This window comes from Phocoena sinus, chromosome 4, assembly GCF_008692025.1.
Source record: "Phocoena sinus isolate mPhoSin1 chromosome 4, mPhoSin1.pri, whole genome shotgun sequence".
NCBI classification, from domain to species: Eukaryota; Metazoa; Chordata; class Mammalia; order Artiodactyla; family Phocoenidae; genus Phocoena; species Phocoena sinus.
Genome location: NC_045766.1, coordinates 9,367,085 through 9,380,010, shown reverse-complemented (window position 1 = coordinate 9,380,010; position 12,926 = coordinate 9,367,085). Strand labels below are relative to the sequence as shown.

Sequence of the window (12,926 nt, the reverse complement as noted above, 5' to 3'; positions counted from 1 at the left end):
ATGTGTTTTAATGATATTAATCCAGGAAAAGGACTGGCACGCCACTCGTGCCTTCAGGCTATTTTGAATGAGGATGGGGAATATGCATTGGTTATGTTAATTATTGAGAGTTAGAGTTCTTGGGCATTCTCCTCATCCCCTCCCCTCTACAGTAGGCTTGGGGTCTGACCTCAGATTGACTTTTACTGGGACAGGAGATGCATTGCTTTGCACTCTTTTCATCCCTAATTGCCAACATGGTGTCCTTGGCAGAGCTGAAATCTGCCTCTGAGATTCCAAAGACCTGGATTCTGGTCCAGCTGTTCTGCTGCTCCCTCCACAGCCTCAGTGTCTCTGAACCTGGCTGAGCCTCAGACATCTCATCTGTAACATAAGAATGAGGACGATCACCTGTGCCCTGCAGCCCTTCCAATCCATGAGCACCCACCTCTAAGACGCCTTCTGCCTCACGGATGCCGTGAATTTGCAGTGTTTCCCCCATTGTTACATTCTTAAATAGGCACTTTATGAAATCTCAATGGAGGTTGGAATCGTTTCAGCTGTACCTAGATAAGTAAATATTGCCGGCTCATTACCACAGATTGGGTGGGGAAGTAATATCCTTTGTCTTTCTGTTTCTTTCAGCCATGGAATTCCATGAACACTTGCACAGCATAGGCACCAAGGAAGGTCTGAAGGAACGCAAACTGCAAAAAGCTGTGGAGAGCTTTACCTGGAATATTACCATCTTAAAGGTATTTTCCGAGTTGTTTCTGATGCTGGTGATTTTGCATCCTTGTTCAGCATGTTTCTTCCTGTTAGTATACCATTTCCTGCACTGTCCATTACCAGCCACTTGAAGCTATGGCATGGTCACAAAAATCGAATGAGAACTCTGCTTTCTGGAGAGTCTGCTGTGGGCACAGTAGCTGGGCGGTGCAGCTCCGAGGGAGAACAGGGGACTCGAGCAGTTGGCACCTTGTGGATTCTGCCAAGAAGGGAAAGGATCTGCATTTCGTCCTTAAAGCATCGTAAAGTTCATAAATGCCAGTTGCTACATGTGAAATAGAAAGCACTGATTACAGAGGAATGACTGGGAATTTCAAGATTCTAGTTCTTCAGATTTCATTCAATGCTTTAAAGTATAATCACAGCCTTAATGTCAATATGATCCCAGGGAAAAAGCAGGATAGAATTGTGGGGGGCATAATCAAAAGAAATATGTAAAGGAATTGCTGTTTGAAAAAAATTTCCCTTCAAGGGAGAAACCATCTATATCTGTTTGTTTATCTGCTTCCTTCTTTCTTTCTTTTCCTTTCTTTCTGTCTGTCTCTCTCTCTCCCTCCCTCCCTCCTTCCCTCCTTTCCTTCCATCTTCCTATCTCAGCATGACCATTTGAAAAAATTAACTTTTATTACCTTTATTATAAAAGTAATTTTTTCGTTATAGAAAATGTCAAAATAGCATAACCAAAGGTAAACATAGTCCCACCGTCCAGGGTCTTTTGCTGTACATTCTCCTAGTCTTTTTCTCTGTGGTATATATAATATGACATGATTTTAAAACTAATGTTATGTATGTGCCTTGGAACTTTTTTTGCATTTTGTCTCTCTGATCTTTTCTTTATCTCAGTGTTTGGGACCTTGAATAATAATAACACAGAAACATTATTTCACTCTGGGCCTTGGACAGCTCAATGTAAAATTACTCTCTGGTTCACCCTCCAAACTTTCTTCTCAGTTGAATTCAAAAGACATTATCACAGCTGCCTCTTAATTTCTCTGTTCCCCTTCAAGTTAAAAGATCCATCCTGCATCCCTAATTTTCAAAGTAACATATACTCATGTAAAAAAAATTTGGGAAATACATACATGTAGATGATAATAAACTACAATTTAGACAAAAAAAAAAAAAAAAATCCCTCCTGCAGCTGACAAGGGTTTTCTGATTTAATTTAATGAAAAGTCACCCTTTCAGAGCTAGCCAACTTGCACTTTCTCATCTTAAACCCTTACTCATTTTTATAGTAAGTCATTTTCTAAACTTCTTCAAATACTTCCCTTCCTACACATGTACTTTTTTGCATCTCTGGATCGTCTGCTTAGTATTTAACTCTGATCATTTGCAGTTCAGTAAACAGCAGATAGAAAAATTTACCATGAAGAGGAATTTGGCTTTACAACTTGCTGACTCACTCCCAACCAGAGATGGGGTTGTACATTACCAATTTCCTGCAGACCTCAGGAAATGATTGCATCGTTGTCTATAGCCCTGTGATAGAAACAAATGCTCGTTTGGCTTTTTTATTTTATTATAGGCAAAACAGACTCAGGGAGCCAACTTCTCATCTGTCAGCTATCCTTGCTACTCCATTCTGGTCCAGGAACCAGCAGCCTGGGCCTCACCTGGGAGCTTGTTCACAATGCAGACTCCCGGGCCCTGCCCCAGGCCTGCTGAGTCAGAATCTGCCTTTTTTACAAGATCCCGGGGGATTCTTACGCACATTACAGTTTGAGAAGTACTGGGCTAAGAACCCCTGAAAATGGGAGGCTGGCGCACATATTCATGAAAAACAGCTGACATAAAGTAATGGCTCAGGTTTTAGAAACATGAAATTGAACCAAACAGCTATGCTGAGGAGACTGTTTTCTTTTGAATTATGTCCAGGAGATAGAATTAGCACCTCAGACTTACGTACATATGGAAACAAACGTATAGAACAGGGTAATAGATCTTTTTAAAACCCCCAGGGTAGTATTTGCCGTAGCTGATGTTTGAGTATGGTAGAACCCAAGCGCTGAGTGGGGAAGAGTTGGAGAGGTCTGTGTGTCTTTTCTGTACAATAGGAGGGCTTTTCTCATTGCTGCATATTTCTCGGGTTTAAACTTTCTTTAGAAGAATCAGTGCCGGTGGAGTTTTAGACATGAGTTTGGGTCTGAGTTGAGCTCCCAGCCTTTTCCTGGCAGGAGGGGATGGGTCCCTTGAGTTCCCCTCACCACCCGTTCTTTGCACAGACCTTGGAGGGAGTCCAGCCCTCCAGGGCCCTGTGTGGTATGTAGTTGGCAGCGGGTGCCCTCATGGGGGCACAGAGGCTTGGGGAAGGTTCCAGACTTTCCCTCCAGACGTGCTGAGGGAGCCCCGGAGCTGTGAGGCCAGGTGTAAGAATTACCTGGGTGCTTAAAACATAGTCTCCTAAGCCCCACCACAGACCTCCTGGGTCAGCATCTCAGGGGTGGACGCAGGAATCTGGCTGTGTGACACGTTCCTCAGGGGATTCGCAGGCGCCCTAAAAAATTGAGTGCCGCCACTCTAGAGTCAAATCAGAAGTGTCTTTCCTTCTGAATCACCCCACTCATGTGAACAACAAGGGAGGCAGGGTGGCCAATCATCGCAGGATGAAGGACTTGCAGTGTGAGAGCCGGGGTGATGGGTCACCCCCAGAGCAGGCGCCCGGCCACAAACTCCTTTCGTCCAAGGATGTCCAGCCCAGTTTTCATGAGTCCTTGCTAGCTTTGTTTAGTTTTTTCAACTTTAAGAGTTGCTTTAAAATACAGAAATGAATGAAGGAGAAATGTCACCTCTGATTCCATATCCAGAATGACCCGCTGTTAACATCTTGGCATATTTACTTCCAGTCATTTTTTTTCTTTGAATAAAAATCATTCATTTGTTTTTGTAAATATGTCTTCATTTTAAAGAACTTTTTTAATGTATAAAAGATAAGTTTTAAAATGACCTCAGATCCTCCCTCTGAGAAATAATTATTATTAAATGTAAGTGACCTTATTCCAGGAACCTTTTTATATGCATATGGATGGATGGATGGAGATACATGTTTTTGATCCTGAGTCATACTTTTTTCCCGTTTTTCACATCTTTGATATTGGTGTGTATCTTATAATGCATGGCATCTTTGCATTGTAGCCTAGTTAAATTGGAGTGATTTTCTTCCTTAGTGGTATATAAAATAGTGGTATGTATGTCTCATAAGTACTAGTGTCTCAGTTATTATGAAATAAGGTGTATCAGTAGATAGAATCCTACTATAATTTCTCTATTTAATTTTTTTAAGTACTAAGTTTCACTTCACGTAATTTCACAGGAAAAAAGCAAACCATAAAGAAACTAAAGGAATTGCTGAACAATTTTTACCCTAGAGGTTTTTCTTTCCTATAAAATCCCTCTGAGGTTAAGAAAAGAGACTATGAAAAATGTTAATTGGAGTCATTTTGTTGGGTTTTTGAAAGCTATACATTTCAGTTATAAGCTTTGTTGGTTGCCCTTCTGCTATGAGAGATGAGTTAGCACTTTTTAATATTTCTGGGTGGGCAGCTAGGCATATTGTTATTTTTCCATTATCCAGGTTTAAACGTCACCGGACTGTAGTTCCCATGTTGCTTGCTCTAAGCTCAATATTTAAACTGGTTCGCTCTCACCACCAGTCCAAGAAATCGCCCATGCTTTTCTGTAGCCTGAGGGAATGGCGGAGAAGAGAGAAATCTCAGCTGGGGTCATAGACAGCCTTTGTTCGGATACTTAGACCCAGCTTTCTCAGAGTTTGTAAATGTCCTGTTCTAGGGTTTCTGCTCCATAACTGGGGAGAGGGTGTAATTCATTCCCGCAGGCTTCTGATTGCTTCTTTAATTCAGAAGCCAGCCCTCAAGACCTCACACTCATTAGATAGCACCATCCTCTCTTTTTTGATGAGCATTGTTGAGGTATAATTTACATAAAATAAAATCCACCAATTTTAACTGCACAGTTCAATGAATTTTGACAAATGTATATAATCATGCAACCTACCACAGTGATGATAGAGCATCATCCCTAGAAGTTCCCTTGTGCCCCTTCATAGTAAACTCCCCCACCTTGCTGATCTCTGGTCTGATTGCCATCTCTAGTTTCACGCATTCCAGAATGTCACATAAATGGAATCGTGTAGTAATAAACTTTGTGCCTGGCTTCTTGCATTTAGGATAATGCTTCTGAGATTCATCCAAGTTGATGTATGTTTCAGTAAGCTATTCCTTTTAATTGATGAATAGTATTCTATCCTATGGGTGTACCGTACTTCGTATGTTCACTAGTTGATGGACATTTGGGTTGCTTCCAGGTTTTACCTATTAAGAATACAGCTGCAATGAACATTCACGTTCAAGTCTTTGTGTGAACGTATGTTTTTATTTTTCTTGGGTAAATACCTATGAGTGGAATTGCTCACATGGTAAGTGTATATCAGACTCTATAAGAAATTGCCAACTGCTTTACAAACTGCTTTATGAACTGTTCCGTTGTGAATTGCCCCCAGCAGTGTTATGAGAGTTCCAGTTACCCCACACCCTTGTCAACGTTTGTTATTATCAGTTTAGCAAGTCTAATAAGTGTATAGAGTTTGAGCATCTTTTTGTTGGGGTCTTTGTTTTTTTTAGATTTTTTTAAAAAAGATCATGATGGGCCTTAGTGTGGCTTTCTTTATGTTTTTTCTGCTTAGAGTCCTTTAAGGTTTTTCTATATATGGATTTACAGTTTTCTTCAAACTTGGAAAATTTTCAGCCATAGTTTCTTTAATTTTTTTTCTGTTTTACCCTTTCTCCCCTCTCCTTCTGTGACTCCATTTGTACATATGTACTGCTTGATACTATCCCATAAGTCACAGATGCACTGTTCATTTGTTTAGGCCTTTTTGCTGTTTTTTTTTTTTTTAAATAGTTTCTAGTGCTGCAAGCAATGCTAGTCTTCAAGTTTTCTAGTCTTCAAACAATACTGCTGTATGTTCTACAGCATCTAATCTGCCATTAATCCTGTCCGGTGGGGCTTTTATTTTGAATTTCCTGCTTCTCTTCTTTGTGCTCATGATATCCTCTCCCTCCCTTTGTGCTCATGGTACAATATCCTATTGTATATTTACAATAGCTGTTGTAGCCCTCCCTCCCTCTCCACCACTACCCTTGCAGCCGCTTTGCCTCCCTGAGCTCCAAAGAGGGGCTGTTGGGCTCTGGGAAGCTCTCCAGGCAATGAGCTGGACCTTGTGTCCATACCCCTTCTCCCAGGGCTCCCTGTCTTGCACTGTCTGAAAATCATTGCTTTATATATTTGTGTGTCAGCCCCATTCCTAACTTTTCCATCTCACCTCTTTCTTCCCACCCCCTGTCCCATCATCTCTTCTTCTCCATCAAACAGAAGTAAAAGGAGAAAGACACTCAGTTTATATCTCTCCAGGTTGGTGGGCTGTTAGAATTTTCAGGACCTAAATGGGAAAAGAATTTGAAAAAGAATAGATATATGTATATGTATAACTGAATCACTTTGCTGTACACGTGAAACTAACAGCATTGTAAATCAACTGTACTTCAATATAAAATAAAAAATTTAAAAAAATCATTGCAGAACTTCCTTCCCATATTCCTGATGAAATGAGCAAAAAGAGTAAAACTGTCAAACACACACACACACACACACAAATACACAAACACAAGCAGCCACCCCGCAAAGAAAAGGATATAACATAGTTTAATAAACGTCTAAAACTCACAGAATTCATACTGGCACTTCATAAAAATCCTGAACATTGGGGTACATGTATCCTCTTGAACCATGATTTTCTCCAGATATATGCCCAGGAGTGGGATTGCTTAATCATATGGTAGCTCTGTTTTTAGTTTCTTAAGGAACCTCCATACTCTTCTCCAGAGTGGCTGTACCAATTTATAGTCCCACCAACCCTGTAGGAGGGTTCCCTTTTCTCCAGCCCTGTAGGAGGGTTCCCTTTTCTCCACATCCTCTCCAACATTTATTGTTTATAGACTTTTTAAAAAATTTATTTATTTTATTTACTTATTTTTGGCTGAGTTGGGTCTTTGTTGCCACACACGGGCTTTCTCTAATTGTGGTGAGCAGGGACTACTCTTCGTTGTGGTGAGTGGGCTTCTCATTGCGGTGGCTTCTCTTGTTGCGGAGCACAGGCTCTAGGTGCATGGGCTTCAGTAGTTTTGGTACGCGGGCTCAGTAGTTGTGGCTCATGGGCTCTAGTATGCAGGCTCAGTAGTTGTGGCACACGGGCTTAGTTGCTCCGCGGCATATGGGATCTTCCCGGAGCAGGGCTCGAACCCATGTTCCCTACATTGGCAGGTGGATTCTTAACCAGTGCGCCACCAGGGAAGTTCCCTGTTTGTAGACTTTTTGATGATGGCCATTCTGACTGGTGTGAGGTGATACCTCATTGTAGTTTTGATTTGCATTTCTCTAAAAATTAAAAATGTTGAGCATCTTTTCATGTGCCTCTTGGCCACCTCTATGTCTTCTTTGGAGAAATGTCTATTTAGGTCTTCTGCCCATTTTTTGATTGGGTTACTTTTTTGTTTGTTTGTTTTTTGCTATTGAGCTGCATGAGCTGCTTGTAAATTTTGGAAATTAAGCCCTTGTCAGCTGCATTGTTTGCAAATATTTTCTCCCATTCCATAGTTGTCTCTTGGGGTTTTTTTTCATTTTCTTTGCTGTGCAAAACCTTTTGAGTTTAATCAGTTCCCATTTGTTTATTTTTCTTTTTATTTCCATTACTCTAGAAGACAGATCGAAAAAGATATTGCTGCAGTTTATGTCCAAGAGTGTTGTGCCTATGTTTTTCTCTAAGAGTTTTACAGTATCTGGTCTTACATTTAGGTCATTAACCCATTTTGAGTTTATTTTTGTGTATAGTGTTAAAGAATATTCTAATTTCATTCTTTCACATGTAGCTGTCCAGTTTCCTCAGCACCATGTATTGAAGAGACTATCTTTTCTCCACTGTATATGCTTGCCTCCTTTATCATAGATTAGGTGACCATAAGTGCATGGGTTTATCTGTGGACTTTCTGTCCTGTTCCATTGATCTATATTTCTGTTGTTGTGCCAGTACCATACTGTTTTGATCACTGGAGCTTTGCAGTATAGTCTGATGTCAGGGAGCCTGATACTGCCAGCTCCATTTTTCTTTCTCAAGACTGCTTTGGCTATTTGGGATCTTCTGTGTCTCCATACAAATTCAAAAAATTGTTTTTGTTCTAGTTCTGTGAAAAATGCCATTGGTAATTTGACAGGGATTGCATTGAATCTGTAGATTGCTTTGGGTAGTATAGTCATTTTGACAATATTGATTCTTCCAATCCAAGAACATGGTATATCTTTCCATCTGGTTGTGTTATCTTTGATTTCTTTCATCAGTGTCTTATAGTTTTCAGAGTACAGGTCTTTTGCCTCCTTAGATAGGTTTATTCCTAGGTATTTTATTCTTTTTGATGTGACAGTAAATGGGATCGTTTCCTTAATTTCTCTTTCTGATCTTTTGTTGTTAGTGTATAGAAATGCAATAGATTTCTGTGTATTAATTTTGTATCCTGCAACTTTACCAAATTCATTGATGACCTCTGGTAGTTTTCTGGTAGCATCTTTAGGATTTTCTATGTACAGTATCATGTCATCTGCAAATAGTGACAGTTTAACTTCTTTTCCATTTTGGATTCCTTTTATTTCTTTTTCTTCTCTGCTTGCTGTGGCTAGAACTTCCAAAACTATGTTGAATAAAAGTGGTGAGAGTGGACATCCTTGTCTTGTTCCTGATCTTAGAGGAAATGCATCCAGGTTTTCACCATTAAGTATGATGTTAGCTGTAGGTTTGTCATATATGGCCTTAATCATGTTGAGGTAGGTTCCCTCTATGCCCACTTTCTGGAGAGTTTTTATCATAAATGGGTGTTGAATTTTGTCAAAAGCTTTTTCTGCATCTATTGAGATGATCGTATGGTTTTTATTCTTCAATTTGTTAATGTGGTGTATCACACTGATTGATTTGTGGATATTGAAGAATCCTTGCATCTTGGGATAAATCCCACTTGATCATGGTGTATGATTCTTTTAGTGTATTGTTGGATTCGATTTGCTAGTATTTTGTTGAGGATTTTTGTGTCCATGTTCTTCAGTGATACTGGCCTGTAATTTACTTTTCTTTTGTGGTATCTTTGTCTGGTTTTGGAATCAGTGTGATGGTGGCCTATAGAATGAGCTTGGGAGTGTTCCTTCCTCTGCAATTTTTTGGAATAGTTTGAAAGGATAGGTGTTAACTCTTCTCTAAATGTTTGATAGAATTCACCTGTGAAGCCATCTGGTCCTGGACTTTTGTTTGTTGGGAGTTTTTTAAATCACAGGTTCAATTTCAGTACTTATGATTGGTCTGCTCATATTTGCTGTTTCTTCCCGGTTCCGTGTTGGAAGATTATACCTTGCTAATAATAAGCATTTGTCCATTTCTTTGTGGTTGTCATATAGTTGTGTGTAGTAGTCTCTTATGATCCTTTGTATTTCTGTGGTGTCAGTTGTAACTTCTTTTTCACTGCTAATTTTATTGATTTGAGTCCTCCTGCTTTTTTTCTTCATGAATCTGGCTAAAGGTTTGTCAGTTTTGTTTATCTTTTCAAAGAATCAGCTTTTAGTTTCATTGACCTTATCTATTGATTTCTTCATCTCTATTTCATTCATTTCTGCTCTGGTCTTTATGGTTTCTTTCCTTCTGCTAACTTTGGGTTTTATTTGTTCTTCTTTCTCTAGTTGCATTAGTGGTAAAGTTAGGTTGTTTATTTGAGATTATTATGTTTCCTGAAGTAAGATTGTATGGCTATGAAGTTCCCTCTTAGAACTGATTTTGCTGCGTCCCACAGGTTTTGGATCATCATGCTTTTGTTTTCATTTATCTCTCAGTATTTTTTTATTTCCTCTGATTTCTTCAGTGATCCACTGGTTGTTTAGTATTGATAGCATATTGTTTAGCCTCTACGTGTTTGTGTTTTTTACAGGCGTTTTCTTGTAGTTGATTTCTAATCTCGTAGTGTTGTGGTTGGAAAAGATGCTTGATATGATTTCAATTTTTAAAATTTACTGAGGCTCGCTTTGTGGCCCAGCACGTGATCAATCCTGGAGAATGTTCCATGTGTACTTGAAAGGAATATATACTCTGTTACTTTTGGATAATGCACTAAAAATAGCAATTAAGTCCATCTGGTCTAATGTGTCATTTAAGACCTGTGTTTCCTTATTGATTTTCTGTCTGATGATCTGTCCACTGATGAAAGTGGGTTGTTAAAGTCCCCTACTATTATCGTGTTACTGTTAATTTCTCCTTTTATGGCTGTTAGCATTTGCCTTATATGTTGAGGTGCTTCTGCGTTGGGTGCATATATATTTACAATTCTTCCATATTCTTGTTGGATTGATCCCTTCATCATTATGCAGTGTCCTCCATTGTCTCTTGTAACAGTCTTTATTTTAAAGTCTATTTTTGTCTGATATGAATATTGCTACTGCAGCTTTCTTTTGATTTCCATTTGCATGGAATTCCTTTTCTGATCACCTCACTTTCAGTCTGTATGTGTCCCTAGGTCTGATGTGGGTCTCTTGTAGACAGCATATATACGGGTCTTGTTTTTGTATCCATTCAGCAAGTCTGTGTCTTTTGGTTGGAGCATTTAATCCATTTACATTTAAGGTAATTATTGATATGTATGTTCTTATCATCATTTTGTTAATTGTTTTGGATTTGTTTTTGTAGGTCTTTTTTCTGCCTGTCCTCTTTTGTTCTCTTCTCTTGTGATTTGATGACTAATTTTAGTGTTGTGTTTGGATTCCTTTTTCTTTTTTGTGTACCTATTGTAGATTTTCGGTTTGCAGTTCCCATGAGGTTTTGATATAGCAGTCTATATATAAACAAGATTGTTTTAAGTTGCTGGTCTTTTAATTTCAAATGCATTTCCAGTATCCTGCATTTGTACTCTCCTCTTCTCACAGTTGCTGGTTTTGATATTTGTGTGTGGATGATTTCCTACCTTTACTGTATGTTTGCCTTTACTGGTGAGCTTTTATATAAATAATTTTCTTGTTTCTAGTTTTGGCCTTTTCTTTTCTACCTAGAGACGTTCCTGTAGCATTTTTTGCAAATGTGGTCTGGTGGTGCTGAATTCTCTTAGCTTTTGCTTGTCTGTAAAGATTTTGATTTCTCCATTGAATCTGAATGAGAGCCTTGCTGGGTAGAGTTTTCTTGGTTGTAGGTTCTTACCGTTCATCACTTTAAATATATTGTGCCACTCCCTTCTGGCCTGCAGAGTTTCTGCTGAAAAATTAGCTGATAACCTTATGGGAATTCCCTTGTTGCTTTTAGTCAGTTTGATTACTATGTGTCTTGGCATGTTCCTCCTTGAGTTTATCCTGCCTGGGATTCTCTGCACTTCCTGGACTTGGGTGTCTGTTTCCTTTCCTATGTTAGGGAAGTTTTCAGCTGTTATCTCTTCAGATATTTTCTCAGGTTCTTTCTCTCTCTTCTTCTGGGATCCCCATAATGTGAATGTTGTCATAAAGTTCTCTTAGACTGTCCTCATTTCGTTTCATTGATTTTTCTTTATTCGGTTCCACAGCAGTGATTACCATTCTGTCTTCCAGCTCAGTTATCCATTCTTCTGCCTCAGTTATCCTGTTATTGATTCCTTCTGTTTTTCATTTCAGTTATTGTATTGTTCATCTGTTTGTTCTTTAGATCTTATAGCTCTTTGTTAAACGTTTCTTGTATCTTCTCGATCCTTGCCTCTTTTCTTTTTCTGAGATCTTGGATCATCTTTACTATCATTACTCTGAACTCTTTTTTGGGTAGGTTACCTGTCTGCACTTGACTTAGTTGTTCTTCTGGGGTTTTAATCTTGTTCCTTCATCTGGGACATATTATTCTGCTGTCTCATTTTATCTAACTTTCTGTGATTGCGGTTTCCGTTCTGCAGGCTGCAGGGTTGTAGTTCTTGCTTCTGCTGTCTGCCCACTGGTGGATGAAGCTGTTCTAAGAGGCTTGCGCAGGCTTCCTGGTGGGAGGGGCTGGTTCCTGCCCACTGGTGGGTGGAGCTGGGTATTGCCCCTCTGGTGAGCAGGGCTGTGTCAAGGGGTGTGTTTAGAGGGCAGCTGTGGGTTTGGGAAGACTTTAGGCAGGCTGTCTGCTGATGGGGTAGGGCTGTGTTCCCGCTCTGTTGTTTGGCCTGAGGTGTCCCAGCACTGGAGCCTACAGGCTGTTGGGTGGAGCCAGGTCTTGGTGAGAAAATGGCTCACAGCATTGAGTACTCCCCAGAAGTACCACCATCAGTATCTTTTTCCCTGCAGTGAGCCACAGGCACCCCCTGACCTGAGCAGGAGATCCTCCAATACCAGCACGTAGGTCTGGTCCAAGCTCCCATGAGAACGCTGCTTTTTCCTCTGGGTCCTGGTGCACACAAGACCTTGTGTGCACCCTCCAAGAGTGGAGTCTCTGTTTCTCCCAGTCCTGTGGAGCTCCTGCGATCAAACCCTGCTGGCCTTCAAAGCCAGATGCTCTGGTAGATCCCCGTCCTGATGCCAGACCCCCAGGCTGGGGAGCCTAACGTGGGGCTCAGATCTTTCACTCCTGTGAGAGAACCTCTGTGATATAACTATTTTCCAGTTTGTGGGTCGCCCACCTGGCAGGTATGTAAGACGATTTTATTGTGATTGTGCCCCTCCTACCATCTCATTGTGGTTTCTTCTTTGCTTTGGGGAAGTGGACCCACCTCTTAGTGGACAGTGCAGCATGCCTGGATGGGGGCAGAAGGCATTGTGGTGGCCATATTTGCAGTGGCAGAATCTGTGAATGAAGCCGTTTCCCTTAAATGGGTGTGGGAGACTTTGTGAGGCTTGTCCTTACAGGATGATAATGTCATAAGATCCCACTTCTTGTGCTCCCACTAGATGGCCAGCCTCCTCCACCATCAGGTAATTGTGTTCTGTCGTACAGTATATAGCATCTTACATCTCTGTGACTTCTACCCACTGATTACACTGATGCCCTCAAAGCAGCACAGACATACCCTATTCCTTCTCCTTCAGCATCCCTGTGAATACTTGGGCACTGTTGTATCTTCTCTCAAACCCCC

The 12,926-nt window shown here is 40.3% G+C and overlaps 1 protein-coding gene across 1 annotated transcript in view; it reads left to right on the top strand.

Moving 5' to 3' along the window:
- The window catches only part of PLCL2 (phospholipase C like 2), a 198,800-nt gene that overhangs the window by 163,913 nt on the left and 21,961 nt on the right, over nt 1–12,926 (top strand). The window contains exon 6 of the mRNA XM_032630463.1: nt 625–734. Coding sequence (XP_032486354.1) covers nt 625–734 — 110 coding nt within the window. The remainder of the gene's footprint in view (nt 1–624; nt 735–12,926) is intronic.